Source organism: Benincasa hispida, chromosome 10 (genome assembly GCF_027475165.1).
Source record: "Benincasa hispida cultivar pf3 chromosome 10, pf3_genome.v1.1, whole genome shotgun sequence".
Lineage (NCBI taxonomy): Eukaryota > Viridiplantae > Streptophyta > Magnoliopsida > Cucurbitales > Cucurbitaceae > Benincasa > Benincasa hispida.
In genome coordinates this window covers 45,466,244-45,485,130 of record NC_143487.1, presented here as the reverse complement: position 1 = coordinate 45,485,130, position 18,887 = coordinate 45,466,244, and the positions used below count along the sequence as shown (strand labels likewise).

The 18,887-nt window shown below is 36.6% G+C and overlaps 2 protein-coding genes across 5 annotated transcripts; one reads left to right on the top strand and one right to left on the bottom strand.

Annotated features, from left to right (window-relative positions):
- Positions 1 to 1,065: 1,065 nt before the first annotated feature.
- RSW3 (Glycosyl hydrolases family 31 protein) lies at positions 1,066 to 10,288 on the bottom strand. Its single transcript, XM_039044707.2, has 6 exons — positions 8,729 to 10,288; positions 7,123 to 7,396; positions 6,911 to 7,046; positions 5,250 to 5,460; positions 1,771 to 1,977; positions 1,066 to 1,586 (listed from the first exon to the last, which is right to left on the bottom strand). Exons 1-6 carry the CDS (start codon positions 10,286 to 10,288, stop codon positions 1,221 to 1,223), a joined length of 2,754 nt encoding a protein of 917 aa, XP_038900635.1. The 3' UTR covers positions 1,066 to 1,220.
- Positions 10,289 to 10,551: 263 nt separating this feature from the next.
- LOC120087801 (BTB/POZ domain protein TNFAIP protein) lies at positions 10,552 to 18,024 on the top strand. Of its 4 annotated transcripts, none has more exons than XR_005484685.2 (10): positions 10,552 to 10,986; positions 11,944 to 12,041; positions 12,131 to 12,176; positions 15,040 to 15,122; positions 15,211 to 15,275; positions 16,235 to 16,296; positions 17,025 to 17,084; positions 17,198 to 17,290; positions 17,653 to 17,718; positions 17,796 to 18,024. XR_005484685.2 is itself a non-coding variant. In XM_039044708.2 (10 exons), exons 1-10 carry the CDS (start codon positions 10,552 to 10,554, stop codon positions 17,838 to 17,840), a joined length of 993 nt encoding a protein of 330 aa, XP_038900636.1. In that variant the 3' UTR covers positions 17,841 to 18,024. The 4 variants fall into 4 exon arrangements, 2 of the variants coding, with proteins under 2 accessions (XP_038900636.1, XP_038900637.1); XR_016524076.1 differs by having other exon boundaries at positions 17,637 to 17,718; XM_039044708.2 differs by having other exon boundaries at positions 17,258 to 17,290.
- The last annotated feature ends 863 nt before the right edge of the window (positions 18,025 to 18,887 follow it).

Here is an 18,887-nt window from a genome sequence, read left to right as displayed (position 1 = left end):
GAGATTATATGTGCTAATAAATCAAATACAGCGCCCAACAAAAAGGAAAATAAAACATCTGAAGTGGAAAAAGATGGTCGTTTTTGTTTAGTGTAGCTTTTCTTTTCTTGGGGGCGTTGAGTTGAAGGTGACGGCATGGAGATATTCCTTCCCAATCCGCAGCCGTTTAATGAAATGGAAAAATAAATGGTTGTGGCAACTGGCAACTGGCAACTGGGTGGGTTCATGCATATAACCTAAAAGGGTCGCTATCAAAGTTGGAAAAAGAAAACCACACATCCAGGTAAAATGAACATGTTTTGCTGCTTTCCGGGAACCTTCTTACAGCCCTCAATCTTGACTCTTGACTCATTAGATCTTTAATGTAATAATTGTGGTCTGGGTTTCAAAACCAATGGGACGTCACCTCACCTATTTGGACCATAAAGTGAAGCCCAACTCAACAATCCCACTCATCAGCCCCAAGCCCAATAAGCCCTTCACCCCAACACTACATTACTCATTACATTCTAATTTCAAACATCTTATTTCCCAACTTCAGAAGGAATCAGAATCATTTCCGAGTTGGAACTCATAAATCCTTTTTCCAGACTCCACGTCACATCATCAATAACTAGATTCCTGACACTGGCACTTATAGATAGAAGAAGTATACCTGAGTGCCAAATACGCTAGAGCTTCCTTTTCGGGAATCCTTTGTGTCCCTCTGTTTTGCTCCTGTTTTCTATCAGCAGCCACAAGATGCCAACTCCAATATCACCTAATATGCCATTCAAAGATTCCTAAGAAAACAGAAATTCAGTGAAGTTGGGTGCCTGTTGTTTCTATACCTTCCGGTTTTTTTTTCTTTTCCCTATCGATTTTTTACCATGGCGCCACATGTTTCATTAGTGTACTTTTTCAAATAGTTAATACTCATATAGCCCAGACCATTGGGGAGAAAATCAAAGCTAAAGTTGAGACAATCAATCATGGATTGGTAAGAAACAACGCACATCAGCAGGAGCTTTTAATGTCTGCTTTCTCAAACGTGTTAGCTCATATAGAATGGTAAGAAACAACGCATTTTAGCAAGAACTTCTAACGTCTGCTTTATCAAATGTCGTTAGTTCACGTATTGAGAACAACAATTTCAATCCCAGGATGTGCCATAAAGACTGCATCATTCTTTTCTTATCGTATCTTTTTCCTTTCTACCATATAATGAAAGTTATGAATTCTTACAAAATTTTTACTGTCCAATCATCTGTAATCAACAAGTTGGGCTTCCGAATTGTAAGGACTGATATGTGTCGGGCTGTTTGGAAGTGAAGTGGACCAAGCTCGATATCTACCTTTCTATTTTCTGGTTCAACTAGAGCAGATTTTGATCTGGAGTGTCCTAGCAGTATAATCCTCTCAATAACACAGTTGGAAGAGAACTTGGTGCTACTAGAAGCTATAGGTCCCACGTTCAATGATGTAAGTTTGCCCCCTGAGAACACAAATCGGCGATGAATGAAAGCCCCTTGCTTAAATTCGAAGCTTTTACCATCATCAATATAAAGTTCGCCTTCAGCTGCTTGTGAACTATTAAGTGCTACCACCTATAAAAGATTAAAAAAATGTTAAACCACCGAACTTGATATCTAGCCCACATTCAAAGAGTGAAAAAGAAAAATTTGTGAACACGCGCAATATACTTCTTCCACCTAAACCACTAGCTGGTTAAACATACCTACAACATGACGGAAATACACCATCTGTATAGGTAAGGTAGCAAATACATACCAGAGTGTAGGGGTCATTCACCATCTGTGTAGAGCTCCGCCGAAATCGGTCCTTTCTGGGTATTATTGTTCCAGCTTTTTGGAAAGCAGGGATGCTTTCTTCAGAAACCTCTAGCTGGTGGGTGATACCACCCCTATATGTAGCTCCAGTTCTAAAATCATACCAAGACTGTTTCCCAGGCAAATACACCGACGCTTTTTTAGCTTCCTACAAGAGTAACCAACGCCATAACATTGAATAACATCAACAATCAATGAAAATAAAACATAGAATAAAATAAAAACTAGATAAAGCTAAGGATAAGGGGATATTATAGTTTATAAAATGCTAAAGAAAGACTAAAATCTAAAAAATTTCACTCTAACTCCTGAATTTGACGATGTGACATCTTAACTTGTGAAGTTAAGAAAATAATTAGGATTAGTTCCTAAAATCAACGCTCCATCACAGATGAGGAAGTTGCCCTCATTAGTTGGCTCATTTTGTTGTATTCTCTATCAAAAGGCAGAGGAAGACTTGGATAACATTCTTTGGAGATATGGGTTCTCGTGATTTGTTTAGAATTCTTTCTTTTAGATGTTTGGGTTCTTGCTATCTTGTCATTAAACTTCGTCAGAAAGATCGGATGGTTGTGATCAACCCTGATCACTATTAACACAAATTTCATCATTGCAAGACAATTTTGATGCTATCTTGTCATAAGAACACTAATGATTTGATAAGAGAGTTCCTCTTTCATCTGTCTTTTTGTGAGAAGGCTTATTGGGGGCACACTATTATGTGGGATCTTTGGAGAGAGAAATAAAAGTGTTTTGAGTCGGTTTAATTCATGGCAATCAGAGTGTTCTTTTAAGATGTGATTCCCAAGATTTCTTCATATTGCTTCCTTCCCAAATGGAAGTGTTAATCATCACTGGGATGCAGCTAATTGGTCTTGGTATATGATTTTCTGAAGGAATATAAAAGAATAGGAGATTTTAGAATTTCAGGACCTGTTGTGCATGGTAGAAGGCGTAAGAGTTAATCAAATTTAAGATTCAAGACTTTGGTCTTTGGATGTATCAAGGAGATATTTGGTGAAGTCATTGTCTATGCATTTGAATGCCTTTGTTCCTATCGAGTAGGAGATATATCATGCTCTTTGGAAGTCCAAAAGCCCAAGTCTCTTCAATATTCTGACTTGGATATTGTTTGGTGGATCTCTCAATTGTTCGGTAATGTTGTAGCATAAGCTTTGGAATTTTGTGGAATACTCAATTTAGGATTTGTCTTAACTGGAATGCTTTTATTTTTTGTGTAATCATATTCTTAAGTCTCTTTGGAACTCATGTATAAGGATATGATGAGGGTTCTATGGGTGTGTCAATTTAGTTGAGATATCCAAGTGCACTGATCTTTCTTTCTCTTTTATGTTCTCGTATTTTCCTTGCTATTTTGTTTCCTTGTATTTTGAGCAATAACCTCTTTTCATTATATTATTGAAAAGTACTGTTTTCGTTTTTTAAAAAAAGAAAGTATTTTGAGATTTGAAAAGGGATTCTATTGATATTTAGTCCTTTGTTAGATTTTATGCATCTCTTTGAGTATCTCTTTCTATTCCTCTTTGAGCTTCAAATTCAAAAATTTATTTGTAACCATTCTATTGGGTACTATTTAGCACAATTGGAGCCCCTTTCTTTAGGGGCACTCCCTTTTGTGCACTTGACTTTTTTGAATGCCCTTAATACGCTTTCAATTTTTCGCCTTAGGGAGGTCCTTAAGCCTAAGTCGAGGGGGTGAAAAAGAAAGCACTCCAATCTAAGTGAATCAGGTAAAGCTGTGTATTACAAAAACATTATGTAAAGTACTTCATGTAGAGGCTGTAAACTGTATATTTTCATGGAAATAATTGTTGGAAAATACTTATTTGAGAACACACCCGCCTATTTCTTTTGTTCCACATAGATCAAAGAGGGCTATGTGCTCGCATTGCAACACAAAATCCTAGCTTTTGCTTTAAACCACCAATCAGACAGCAGCTCAAAAAGACCAGCGATAATATCCTTTGGAGGGAACTAAACCAAGTCAAAAAGATTTGAAATGAAGGCCCATCTCTTGACTCTTATAATCAAAGAGACCGTGAAGGAAGAGATGGTTACTACTTTCAGAATTTATGTTACAAAGCAGACACATGTTGGGGGAGAGGGCAAGATTTGGAAATCTTCTTAGGATTCTATCCATGCTGTTGAGACTACCGTGAGCAAGGGATCATAGGAAAAAATTGACTTTCTTGGTGCTGTTTCACTCCCACAACAATTTGGGTAATACCAGGGTGCAAAAGATTATTATTTCCATAGAGAATCTGAGAGGCAGACTTAGTATAAAAAAGCCCGCATTTTTCAGCCACCCAACAAATTTGATCATCCTCTTTAGATGGTCCTCTAACCTCCAAGATAGAAAATAGCACTGATATTTTTATAATAACTTTCATTGACGGTTCATCTCCCCTTCAGACTGCTCCATCTCCCCATACCCACAGCCCAATTTTGTTCAAAGAAAAAGGTCTTCTCTCAAATCCTTATCACCCAAATGATTTCAGAGTCCAATATTTCCTGATTTTAGTGCTAAATTCTATCTCTCTCTCCTTCCTGCAATTTCTAGGCTTCAACATCTCGCTTTTCCCTCCCTGAAGTTCCACACGACCATCATCTCTCTCTGCCAACCTCCCCACCCCCTGAACTCCAGTGTCTGCCTCTCTCCCTCTCTCTCCTTCCTGTAGTTGCCCAGCTCAAGCATCTCTCCCTCACACATATATCTGCTTGTATATAGACCCACTTGCTTCTAAGATGAGATGTTGAATCAAAGCATTACCACAAGTAAAGAACGTGAAGGTAAGAAGTATGTGAGTCAGACTGTCGGTACAATTTATTTCAGGTGAAATGAATTTTCAATGCTTTTTTTCCTCTCTCTGAGTTTTCAAGCTCTCTCTCGTTTCTGAATATTAGCCATAACCAAAGGAGGCAAAGGAAACGAAACAAATGCAAGAGACAGAGTGAGTTAGGGTTTTTTTTGTGGAACAAGAACAGAAATGATGTTGGCTGAGATAGAGAAATGGAGAGAGAAGGAGACATGATTGGAAAGTAAGAGAGGAATCCATGAGAAGTGTATATATATCATAGAACTTGCACACCACATAAAAACGACCACATTAACTACCACTTGAGCACTTAACTTGCTCAGTCACTAGATCATCCATAGCACTAAAAGAACAGTGTGTAGGGACCAATTTAAACCATTTGTCTAACTCTTAAAGCTTAAATATAGTTTTCCCCCCCTAAAATTAATGGACTCAAGTAAAACAAGTTTCAAGTCCTGTTTCAAGAGCCCTCATCTCAAGCTTTAAGAAGCCAAACGTGTAATTCTTTTTCTCACTATTTTGTTGTTAAAAGAATTACCTTGGTATTGTTTCGTGCTTTTTTTCTTTTAAAAAAAGAAATTACCTTGGTATATATTCCTTGCACCAAAAGAGCGCTCCCTACCATAAAAGCTTCATCATTTTTAAACGTAACTTCATCGGATGGAAATTCCAACCACAATGGACGCACAACAGGAATACCACTTGTATTTGCTTCTCGGAATAGAGTATAGAAATATGGTAGCAACATGTACCGAACGCGTATAGCATCTCTCATCAATTCTGTATTTCGTTCCCTGCAACAATTCAAGACAAATAACACATGTTGTCAATCACAAAACCATTATTCCTATCACTACTTGGTTTCTTCTGGTTTTATACCTCTTTTTAAAAATTAGAAAGAGCGATTATTGAATTACCAAATTGATAATAGAGCTGATATAGTTGATTCCATATTTGATATCTCATAAGTTCAATGAATTGAAATCCAGCAGTCAATTTTACAACATAAACTTTCTACTTTCCACATAAGTCCAACACTACGTTTAGTATTGATGTCGCAACCATAGCTTGCTATGTTCAAGTAAAAACTTGGGTGCCAACTGTGTAGATCATAACCATGAAACAAAAAACAGCTCTCTAACAAAAGTAGCAAAATCAATGGGGACATGGACAGGGCGTTGAGGAGGATATTTAAATTGATGAAGTCATGGCGTTGCATCTTTGTAGGGGAAACTAAGGACTTTGATGATATGCTCTAGAGTTGCAATTTAGCTCATGCAATTTGGAACCAGTTCCTTGAAGAGTTCGGTCTTGACTTAGCTAGGCATAGGGGCTACAGAAAGATGGTCAAAGAGTTCCTTCACCATCCTCCCTTTTGCAAGAAAGGAAATTTTTTCTTGCAAGCAAGGGGGTGCAATCTTGTGGAGGCTTTAAGGAGAGAGGAATGATAGAATTTAAAGAAGGATTGAGATATCTCTAAGCGATATTCTATGTCTATTTGATAATATTAGGTTCCATCTCAAAATCAATTGGCTACGAGAGAATCCATCTATCTTAGTCCCTTGATTTTTCCAACGTGGGACCCAACATACCCCTTCAAGATGGTGCCTCTTTGGGTTCACCATTCTAGGATTGGATCCCAATTTTTGTTGTTGAATCAAATGCTCATTTAGGCTTCATGGACTCTAATACCATATTAGATAACACGGGGTTCCACCTCAAAACTAATTGGCTATGAGAGGACTTGCCTATCTATCTTATTAAAATATTGAGGTCCCTTGATTTTTCCAATGTGGAATCCTCTACAATATGTCTGTGGGCTTAGGTGGCAGAACTTTTTTGTAATTACTAGTTAGTCTAATTTTAATGGATTGGAGTCCCTTCTTGTATTTTACCTCCTTTTGTGCGCTTTTTTTTTTTTTTTTATATTCCCTTGTATTCTTCCTTTTTTTTTTTTTTTTTAACAGTGGAAGTTCGATGATTCATCAATAACAAAAGTAGCAAAATCGAGTAGATTACTCCAAACTTGAAATCAGCAAACAGTTGAAAATTTTGCAAACTGGTACATGCACTTAAAAACATTTAAGAAGACAAGCTTTGTGATGGTTGATGAGATGGAGGTCAGTTAAGAATATTGTCAATAGGTCCCTTAATTACGTTTGTTTTCCTTCTTTTTTTCTTTTTAAATTTTATTTTACTAATAAGAAACATAGTTTGAAAAATAAAAGGTACATGATATCCTACCCGAATAACCAAGGTTCTCTCCTTTTGGTGTCATGGTGAGCATGGCCTCTAAAGAAGGGATAAAAGGCACCCAGCTGAAACCAACGCACTAACAGCTCAGTCTCAGGGTTTCCGAAAAAACCACCAACATCGGCACCTGTTCAAACAACTTAGCCATAACTATCAAAGCAACATGATTGATAGTTTCAACATCCAACAGAGGGAATCCTTACCAGAGAATGACAATCCAGTAAGTCCAAGAGTCAAAACCATTGGAACAGAAACCCTGAGATGATCCCAATCAGCTGAGTTATCTCCCGTCCATACTGCTCCATATCTTTGGGTTCCAGCAAAAAGCGCTCGTGAGAGCACAAAAGGTCTATCCTTTCCATCACCCCGCTTAACTAGCCCCTCTGCAGTGGCCATTTGGAAGTAGTATCCATAGACATTATGCAATTCCCGATGTTCTACACCTCCTTGATGTAGAGCATTTCGAGGCATTGTAACCTGCATAGAGACATCAGTCAACAAATTAAATAATGTTATAGCAGAAGACCACAACTTGTTCCGAACTAATTTTTTTTAATACAAAACAATATAGTATTCAATATGATAAATGAGCCATAAATAGCTAAGACAAATAACAAGTTACAACAAAGTAGAACTCATCGAATATGAACTTGAAGAGAAAAATGCCTGATGACTAGAGATTGCTAGGCCAGAAAGTATTCTCAAAACTGTCTTAAGGTTTCAACAATATCATGAAAAAAAAAAAAATCCTCATACTTCTTTCCAGCAAAGTACCAAAAGGAAAACCCAGGCTGAAGGGTTAAAAAACGAACCTTCAACTTATTAAAAAAAAAAACCTTTCTATTTAGAAGCCTACCAACGGAGATCCCAACTCATGAAGGAAGCAAATGTATAAACTGCTGGGGAAAAAAAAAAAGAACAACCCTAATCAGCGCTTTAAAAGCACCATATGGATAGCAAGGTTACTTACCCTATCATCAAAGCTAAACAACTACCTTACTACCTACCAATTAATCTATTAAGGACTACTGGCTACCACCCTAGGTCACTCCTCATCTCAAAACTAAATTTTTTGATTCATATATGCACCCCTTTATGCAGTTGACCCATTTCCTTCCTAACCATTTCTTCTTTAATATTGTTAGCAAGAATTCCCAATCAACCATATTGTAGAGATCAATTTTCAGCACCTATCCTCAAAGTCCCCTTCCTACATTCTTCCACTGCTTAATTTGCAACTAGAATAGGATCAATAATTGGCCCCTCTTTAATAGAAGCATTTAGGCTTGTTGATATTGTAGAAGTTAATATCCATTTCAACCTTTCTGCCAAGTTTCTTCCACTGCTCTGATTCCAATATGATGTAACCGAAGCACTGAAAATGTTTTATTATCCAATCGACCTCTCTAAAATAACACAGGATAAACTAAAACAGAGATAAAGCCACAAACAGTAAACCTTCGGTTACAAGGTTTACCCACGTCCCACAGTAAAAAGAATAAAACACTAAAACTAAACTATATCAAATCCTCATGCGTCTAAAATTTCTCACTTTCTCTTGCATTTTCTTTCATTTACTTTTGGTTTTGAATAGATTATATATTATTAGAAGAAAATAATAATATTAAATAAGAGTCTCTAAATCCTTAAGCCAAGCCCTTTATAGCTCAGCATGTGATGTGAGTACATAAAGGCATGCCAGTGATGCATACCCTGTGTACATTTCAGGAATCAGACATGCAAGACACTAGAATTGCGCCCAATTACACGTTAGACAAAGGAATAAATGTAGACAATTCAGTAAAATACCTCTGGACCATTGAAAACAGAAGGCTCATTCATATCATTCCATATATATAAGGAAGGGGTAGAACCAACATAGTTTTCTAAAGAAAACTTCTCTCCCCACCATGACCTAATCTCTGGACTTAACATGTCCAGGTAAGATGATGAACCTGGCCAGCACCACCCATCATAATCATTTCCGGCAGCATCCTTGACATAATACCCCTTCTTGCTTGCTTCTTTATGCAATGGAAAAGAATCATCCCGCTTAATATGTGGATCTACTATGGTAACCATGTGCCTTCCTTTGGCAGCCAACTTCCTCTGCATCTCTTCCGGATTGGGAAAAAGCGCCCTGTCCCAGGTAAAATACCTTTTTCCATCTGTGTGCTCGATATCAAGCCACAAGACATCGTAGGGAATATCATGTTCATCAAATTTAGAATCGACATGCGCAACATCCTCTTCATCCCTATAATTCCACCTACATTGATGATATGCTGTTGCAAATAGCTGGGGCATTGCTGAAGTCCCCGTCACACTGGTGTACTGGCGAACAACATCCTTAGGCCCTGGACCGACAAAAAAGAACGTATCCACGATGCCCGCCTCACTCATCCAAAGAGTATCGATCCTACTTTGAGATGAAGGAAGAGAAATCCCAGATTCAGCATCCCAGCCAGATCCAAGAACATCAATTTGCATTTCAGCAGCATTCAACCAAAAAAACCCAGAAGTTCCCCGCGATTTCCCATGCGAAATCATGAAGGGGATTGACCCGTAAATCCCAAAAGGAGATTCATGAACGTACTCGAAAACATCCAGATTGAACAGCCTGTAAGGTTCCGACTCCTCGACGTCGGGTCCTCTGGTGGGCTTCAGAGCGAGACTAGTTGCACGCTCCGGTATTCCATAAACAAAATCAGCATCATAAAACGAAACGTCGAAACTAATGGATTGGGGACCATACGGCCTGGTATCAGTATGTCCTCTGAACTTCTCCTCCCAGTCCTCGCCTTCTTCCTTAACCCTCAATTGCTCGAAATCGAATAAACCATGAGAGTTTAAAGATAAGATACGCTTACCCGACTTCTCTCGCACGAAGACCTCGAACGGATCTTGCCGAAGAACTGCCTCGTAACCATCGGACAAGTAGACGATCGAAGAGGGGCTCAAATCGGAGCCAATTGTCTCGGTTGAAATTCGCTGCAACCAAAGTTTTTTGCTCAAAAACTCGTCGAGAATCACATCGGGCACCTGGAATCGCTTTTTGGATGGACCTAGAGAAGGATCCTCGTCGACCCTGAGGCGCAAAATGCCGTCTTGATACACAGAAAGAGCGAGTAACAAGGGCTTGGGTGGATGATCTGGGTCCTGATTCCTAGGGAGGAGCTTAGCAGTGAGGTCCCCATCGTTAATAGAAACGTCGTGAGCAACAAGGGAACAGGATCCGGGCTTAAAGGCGCGGGCTCGCTTGCAGAAGGGAGTCTGGTTACAGTTCCTGAACTCTTCCTTCTTCCATGGGAGGACGAAGGTCAGGTGCAGAGCTAAGAGGATTAGAAGGAGAAGGTAGGGAACTCTCATGTTAGCTTTTGGTCAGGCCGTGATCATAGTAGATTCTGCAGAGAGAAGGTTGAAATGAAGATGGAAATGGTGAACCAGTGAAAAATCTCGTAAAACGAATCCCATTGGAGATTTGCCAATTTGGGGGCTACATTTAAAAAATATGAACTTGGAGGCTAAATTTGGAAATTATGGATTTGGGGGTTAAATTTGTAAATATAGCTCAACCAAAAAAATCAGGAGATATGTAAGGAGAGGAGCGACGAACGAGTACTTGAGCAAGCATGGCGTTGTGCATCTCAATTCCTTCCTTCTCCGATTCTGTTACTGCTCCTTCGCTATCTCAAACGTATTTTAGTCTCACTCGCCGCCCTTCCAATTCCATCCATTTTCTTAATTTGAGGCTTCCCACTCGCCCACCATGTCTTTGCCGAGCTTCCAATTCTCAGCCTGGACCGTTGCCTAAGCACTCTGTCTCCACTTCGTCTAAGAAAAGGAAGAAAAAGGGTAAGGGAGATACCAAGGTTTTTAATCCTACCGACGTCGAAGTTGTCGATGATTTTACGGTCGATGAGGCTGGACCCTCGAGTTCCAGTGCCAGTTCCAGTTCCAGTTATTTGTCGTACCATCCTTCGACCTTGCCCAAACCGCCAGCTGGGTTTGTGCTAGACGACCATGGAAAGGTCCTCATGGCTTCAAATAAGCGAATTGCTATCATGGTAAGATTTCTTTCTCAGTTCCCTCTTGGAGGTTTTGTTTAAAATTGGTATCATTTTGGTGCTCCCCTGTTCACCTAATCTCCTGTGCCTTTTGATTTTCTTGTATGAATGAGAAGTACAGTTTACATTGATAGTGAATACATCTGTAAATTTTAGGCACTCAGTTACTGAATCTAAACTAATCTAACTAAAAGTATGCAGTTGATAAATTGAATTAATTTTTCTTATTTACATTCATTTCGCTTTCCTCTTTACAGCCGGTTTTCTCATTATTCATGGGTTGTTTTTATGTATTTGGGTTTGTTACTCTTTGACCAATTGTATTGCGATGCTACAAGTGTATGACTGGTTTATTCATATATTCAGTGTATTGCTCTAGCTTTTTTTCATTATATCGATTGATTCTCGAAAAAAAAGAAAAATAGAAGAGATGGTCACAATTGATGAAGACTAAAGAGTACAACACTGTGATTTCATACAGCATCTAATCTCCAGTTGTAGTATTCTTCCCTGTTTCTTTTCTTGTAATTATACTATTAGATCAACCTCGATTGGGGAATCATCTTCCCCTAGCCTTAGGCAGTGTGTTATTATTATTATTATGAATATATTCTTATCCCAAAAAGTATTATTATTATGATTATTTTATGTATTCTAGCGGCATATTGTTGATGTTGTTCTTGTTATTATTATTATTATTATAAGAAACCTGGAGGTATATTAAGAGAATAGAAACAAGAACAACCAAAATGGCCCAGGATAAGAGAACCCCCTCCCAGAAGAACTAATCAATAGTTTAACGAAAGCTTGTTCTTATCAAAGAAAGGAAATTACATCATAACTAAATCCTCTTCCTTCTTTTTATTATTATTATTTTTGTTGCATTTGTGACCAATAAAAATCTTACCTTTTTCTTCCCTTTTGGGTTTTGCATCTTTAAATCTTTTAATTTTACAGGTTGATCCTTTAAATAACTTGCCTCTGGAATGCGTTATACGAAGAATTTTTAGAAGTTCAAAAGGGGATGAGTGCATGCTGCTTTGCCCTGTGGACACGTGAGTGTTGTTACTACCATGTCATTATGCTATAGCCTGATGCTTTGAAAGTTTGACTTTTTTTATAATTTACCTCAAAATTGCTGCAGGCCTGTTCAAATATTAAAGAGCAAGAATGTTGATGGATGGTCAGCTGTACGCTTTCTTTTCATATGGTTAAATTCCTCGCTAGTTTTAGTTTGTTCATGAATTTAAGTGTGGATGGTTTTACAATATTTGATTCACATCATGAAACCGGTATATTTCACATTTCTGTTGTGCTGTGTAAGGACAATTTCATGTGTGTATTGTTCATATGTTTGTCCCATTTAGCATCTTTTTTCTAAATAATTTTGTTATGTTTTTTTTTTCTTCTATATTTCCTAAGAAAATAGTTTGTGCAAACCCTCATTTTTAGCAAGGAATCTATGAAGATTACAGCTTAAAATCACATTTCTAACCTCCTCCAAATTGCTTTTGTAATTTCCTCTCGAGTATAAAGTACTATGGTACACATTGACATTCAAAAAGAATGGTTTAGTAATGTGATTTAAAGTTGCCAGACTTTCTAACTTCATATCATTAAATGCTGACAGTTGCATACTGTGGTTTACTTGTTCAGTATGGGCAATGGAGTTCCCATTATGTTGCGGGATGATTGTTGGATGGACAATGAGCCTTGTAATCAAGTTTATCCTTAGGCTACACCTTGATTGATTCAAGAGAAAAACAGTTAAAGAATGTTTGGACAGAAAATTCATTGGGTTTGAACCTCAACTAGAGAGTGCCTTTGCTTGCTAAAGAATCAATGAAATGGGCTTCATTTCAAGGTCTCTAAATATTTAGAGTGTTCAAGTATATTCAACTCATATATGTAAAAGGACTTTCAGCATCACAAGATCTCTAGAGGGATAGTAATGTTTTCTAGGAATTGGTCTAACGATGGGGCTTTTGAGAAGGATGGTGTGTTGTAAATTGTCTTGGGTGGAAAAAAAAGGAAAAGGATCAAACAAATTATGTAAAATGCCCCTAAACAAATGTAATTGGTTCCTATTTTGTCCTGAATTATCAAAAAAGTTTTGTTTTGTTGTTGTTGTTTTTTTTTTTTTTAATAAGAAGCAAACCATGCATTTAAAAGGAGAGATCATACAAAAAAAGAAAGGGTGATGAGAAATTTTCCAAGGCTATAGGGCTACGAAAAAAAAAAAACTCAGTTAGCCATAATATGTACAAGATCATAATTACAAAAATAAGAGGAAAGAAAACACCAGATTACCAAATGGAGGCCAAGAGGTTAATGGAATCCAATAAACCATCCCTGCTAGTCAGCTTCTCTTTGAATACCCTCTAGTTCCTCTCCAGCCACAATTTAAGAAGAGCAAACCTTTATCCCTAAAGGTAGTTCCAAAATCAACCGATAGAGGGCTTCATCACTTCGCTTGGGCCAGCATCAACTAAGGTTCAAACTGTTGAAAAGTCTAGTCCACAAAGAGCGCACCTAGGGTCAGTGAGAAAAGAGATGATGCTGGTTCCCATTATTTGATCTGCAGAGCACGAACCAATTAGAAAGGAGAAAAAGTTTGGTCTTCTTCTTTGAAGAACATCACCAGTATTCAGCTTTCCTTGAAAGTTCCAATTTTACAAGTTCTTTTGAAACAAATTAACAGGTTTTGGTAGAATTGAAACCGATTACACAGATTAAGATCAGCGTGTATAGCATCTATTTTTTAGAAAATGGTGGACAAGAACGGAAGTGTGAGAGAAATATAATAAAATTGGTGGGTGAAAAGCATCATGTTTTCTTTTTTAGGCACATGCATGATTGGCTTAAAATTTTGTTTTGCATAAGATATTAAATCATTTAGGAAAATGTTGAGTAGGTTAATGTTGAGTTGGTTTGGATGTGTTTTCTTAATAATTTGAAATAAGTGAATTTATAACGATAGATTGACCTACTGGTCGATGAGAGCAGATGAAAATAGTAAAGATCCTAACATTAAAAAATAAAAAAGAAAAAGGAAAAAGCAACAGCACTAGTTCTTCAACCTCGTTTTATAAACTATTGCACATTTCATCACTACTCTTACATTGTCTTTTAGATGAAGTATCACAAACAAAAATAAAGTTTTAGCTTGAAAATCATTGCCCCTAACTCACCTTGCCGCCCAAATCATGGGGCAGCCTGGCCAATCTCTCATTGTTGATAAGTATCACAAACAATTACATTATGGGGAAAAAACTTGTTTTTAAAAAACTTCAATGCTTGCCTAGCATTAGAATCAATGTCCTTAATAGTCTGCATGCTTTGGAGACTATTTGAAAAAGCCTGGGTGAGTTTGGTTCATTCTTGGCTTTGAGAGTAGTAACCAGCGCTGGCTGGTATGTATTTCTTTTGGCTCATTCAAAGGATAAGTATTTCTATTTTTTGTATTGTTTGGGTAAGATTATTTTAGAGAATGCTTTCACCTCCAAATGTACTCTACCTGTTTCTGTTTAATTTTTTTTTTTTAAATTTCTTTTCTATCTTTCTGACTCTCTTTTTATTTAATTATTTTTTTATTTTTAAAGATTGAAGTGGGATCTTCCTTTCCTTATGCTTGGCTGACCTTAGAGTAATTGATTGCAGACTTGCTGTTTCTTAATGGGAAGATCAACATTGTTGTTGTCTTTTTGAGGAGAGCCTGTAGTCTATGGGTCAATTTGTTACTTTTTTTTTCAACAGAACTTGCGACTTTTTGATGGATACTCTTTGTGGTGACAGATTTCTTCTCATCCATCATTTGAGAGCTTCTTGATGTCTCTATTCGTTCTTGTTTGGAGTTCATTGTTTTGATGGGTAGTTTAGGGTGTTCTTTCATTATTCCGTAATCCATATATATATTTATTTATTTATTTTTGTTGGGGGGATGTTTATATTCTGAATGCAAGTTGTAAACCTTCTGCAACTTTTCGTAGATTCAGGGAAAGTTCTGTTTCCTTTACAACAAGAAAAAAATGGTATCCATGTTCTATGTCTCAGGTGAGTGATGATGAAGTTGAAGCTATTCTGCCTGCTGCTTCTTATGCTCTTGCCAAAATACACATGCATTTGGTACACAGCGGGTATGATACATTTTATACTGTCATTTAAACTTTATGAAAACAATTGGTCTACTATCTTGATACATCATATGATTTCTTGTACTGTTAGATTTTGCTATACAGCGAGGGGAGGATTTTGCTATTCAGAAGATGACATCTTTGATTTCCGCACAGGTAGTAATATTAGGTTCCTAAAATTTTGAAAGTGATCATTTTTAGGTTAAGCTATACAAAATGCCCTCAACTTTAGGGTTGGTTTCACTTACTCTTCAACTTTTGAAAATTTCATTTTTTACCCTTAAATTTTTAAATTGCTTCACAACAATCTTCAGTCAACTTTTCGTTAAAATGAAGATAGAAATCTACTATGTGAGTTGTAAAATTAGAGGTTCACATGGACATTGGTGGCTAGTTTTAATTATGCCTTTGAAACTCTAGGATGTGTTTCAATTATGATTCTATGATTTCAAAAGTTTTATCTTCACCCTTTTAACTAGAATTGATTCAAAACGATCATTTAGTTAGCTTCCCCCTTTAAATAAGGATGGGACGACATCACAGTGAATCATAAAAAAAAATCATGAGAGTCATAGTCTTATTTGAGATGACATCATTTGCCTATGTGGATCTCAAAAAGAGGATGGCTTATCTTTTGGAAAATGTTAAAGGACTTTCCCTTAAAGTTTGAAGTTATGATCCAACTGGTAAGGTCTCTTCTTAATCCGCCATTGATCAAAAAGTTAACTCCATTGACAAGGCCTATATATAGATAGTTTTATCTAGTTTAAAGGATCCCAAAGATAATCCAATCAATGAGAATTGTACTTCGATCAATTCTGTGAGACATGGTCCTTTCTGGGTTAGAAAGGTCAATGAGTGGTTTCCTTGGGTTTTAACCATTTATTGGTTGTATCCAAAATATTTTCACACAATGATTTTTCTTTTTTTGGAAAGTTCAGCTTGAAAGTAACTAAAGAACATTTCACGATATTGAGCTTCTCTTTGAAGTCTTTATTTAAACACACCAATGTACAATACTAGAATTATCTGCTCGTTTCCACAAACATAAATATATTGATACTTGAATAGATTTCATTGCTTCCGACTGTTTTGTATGTAACATTCTTTTGCAGATGATGGACAAGATGTAGATGGCTTGCCTAATGAGGGTGTAGAGATCACTTGCTTTCATATGGTAATGTCAAATTTAAGGATTTAATTATAATAATGGGTTTGAAATTTTCTTGGATGCCTTTCTTCTACTTGGAAGCTTTAAGACTCTTTTTTGTAGTATATGTTTTCTTGTTCTTTGTTGATTTTAGAATCTGTTTAAATTGTCACTGAAACATCAATATGATGACATTTCAGAAAACAGGGAGTAATGTACAATAACTTCTTTCTTTCTATAATAATGGGTTGGGTTCTTATTTTCATTCATGGCATTCAAAGTTTCATCTTCTTTTTGTATTTTAACCTGGGCTTCCAATGGTCGTCTTCATTTGATCTGGTTGGTATTGTGCTATAATTTTCTCAAGAGCAGCACCTCCAAAAAATATAGAAACAAGTACCGAAGGTGATACTTGGGATGGGAAGCATTTTGTAACCTTCGCAATAAATAACAATGTTCCAATTCTTAATTCTTTTTCAAGTACTGGTAAACAAATGTATTCCAAGAATAGAGCATCCATATGTAGCTGCAGTAACTTCATATTGCTTGCTAGTTGATTGTTTATTCTACAATAATGCCTTTTGATATACAAAAATCAAGACTAAATCATTCTATGGACAATGACATACGTGTATGTTATGATGTGAACATTATTTCTCAATAGCTGAAGTTCCTCAGCAGGTCTTCTCTGTTTCAGATTGTTGAAATATATGATTTTAATGCCTCATGATTGCTATACTTTTTGTGGGGTGCAGAATGGAGCACATTACATGATTTATACGCCGTCTGATCCACTTCTTTTTGTTGCTATCAAGGTACCTATGAACTAGCTAGAACTTTGCCATGTTTTGATTAGGATCTCCCTTTAAACACTATGATGCTAAATGCATGGTGCTGGGTATCGTTTTTCCAAATCAAATGTTGTTAGGTGGCTGGTGCTTCTATTGACAATGATTAATCAAGTGCATCTATCCATTTGTTCATGCAGGACAAGCTTGGCCAACTAACGATTGCCGATGATGTAAGTCATTTCTTACGTTTTATGAACACTTTCTTGTCTAGTCATATTCCGTCGTTTGGAAGTTCTTTAAAAATCAAACTAGAAACTACTGCATATGGTCAGTGTGTTTTAAACATCTTTATCAACGATTTCTGTTATTCTGACTGATAAAGAGTAGCTTTGAGGTTGGCTGATTATCATCGAAGAACAATGATTTCTAGTTTAAGAAATGAACGGATTTATAATAATTGAATAGCTATAAATTTGGAGATCATATTTGGTGAATGAATGCACAGAAGGGTTGAGGTAAAAGTGGGAGCATTAAAAGAGTAAAGGACCGGTTGACAATTCATTTAACTGATTACAGAATATTGTGGAAACAGGAGCTGTTGGAGGATCCAGCAATTATCAGTGCCATTGACGAAGAGACTGAATTTAATGCACTGGTGGTATGTGAAATGTGTGATTTAGTGAAGTATGAATTAAGACGTTTCTAATGTAATGGCTTCTTTTATAATGTCTGCAGGAGGAGGAGGCTGCTCTTCTTGAATCGGTTTTAGGGAAAGAATAACCCAGCACAGCTTTAGTTTGGAGAACACTAGGTAGCATTTTGTAATATATAAAATTGGGTTTAGATGTGTATGTCCTATTGTCCTTGCATTACTTTGCCTCTTTTGAGTTTCTTGCTGTTGGGGGAAACCACATCAGTTGAGGGCTCTATCTAATCAAAGCTCAGGGCTGCCATTTCATTGTCATTCTTTTAATACGTAAAAGCTGATAAAACTGGTTTGGATATCTTTTTTGTTCGATAAATGTTGTTTGGTGCATTTTTTCTTCTAAATTATAAAAAATGCCCTTCAACTTTGTAATTTGGATAGAAAAAAAAGGGAAATTGTCATAAAGTATTTACACACTTCACAGCAGTCATGTTTATATTTTTTAAAAATTTCCAAATTGCCCCTTTTTACATTTGAAATTTGTGAATACACTGATCGCCACTTTCTTCTTCGGAATCTTCTGGATAGTCTTCTCCATCGGCTCCGAACTTCATCAACTCGATCTGTTTTCTTCCTCTCCTCGTTTTTCCTCTTCTTGATCTTCTTCATCATCACAGAATCTTCACAAAATTTTAGGCCAAATTCATTTATTCCTTCTTATTTTTGTTCTCCTACATGGCATCAACCTCTTTCTTTTTCTTCCTCAATTAATAGACGGTGATAAAACCCTTATCACATCTTCTTTATACAATAAAACTAACTATAAAATAAAAGTTTATTTATCCATCTTCTTCTTAATGAACTATAGTAATGGATGATGATAAACAATCCACCGTGCTTTACTTGGGATCGTGGGATATACACTAGAAAAATTCCATACTTCACTGATACACATTGATAGAATCATGATTTATTTTCTTACTAAGTTGTATATAAAGAAGAACTACCAGTGATAGATAGTGATAATAGTTTATCAGTGTATAGTATTGATTAATGATAGACTTCTATGTTAATGCATAACAAACCAACTAGAATGGAGTTTTGAAGAAATTATATTTGTATGAATTTTAATGTTAGACTCTCCCCTAGCCCATAATTATATTTACCTTTTTCTTATTATT

Bases quoted from the DNA above. Each gene is read 5' to 3' on its own strand.
- RSW3 (XM_039044707.2), bottom strand. From the start codon at position 10,288: ATGAGAGTTCCCTACCTTCTCCTTCTAATCCTCTTAGCTCTGCACCTG. The intron at 7,047-7,122 runs GTAAGGATTCCC...TTGTTTGAACAG, and splicing joins TACTGGATTGTCATTCTCTG to GTGCCGATGTTGGTGGTTTT. The intron at 1,978-5,249 runs GTAATTTCTTTT...TTACTCTTGTAG, and splicing joins TGCAAGGAATATATACCAAG to GAAGCTAAAAAAGCGTCGGT.
- LOC120087801 (XM_039044708.2), top strand. From the start codon at position 10,552: ATGGCGTTGTGCATCTCAATTCCTTCCTTCTCCGATTCTGTTACTGCT. The intron at 16,297-17,024 runs GTAATGTCAAAT...TGTGGGGTGCAG, and splicing joins AGATCACTTGCTTTCATATG to AATGGAGCACATTACATGAT. The intron at 17,085-17,257 runs GTACCTATGAAC...TTGTTCATGCAG, and splicing joins TTCTTTTTGTTGCTATCAAG to GACAAGCTTGGCCAACTAAC.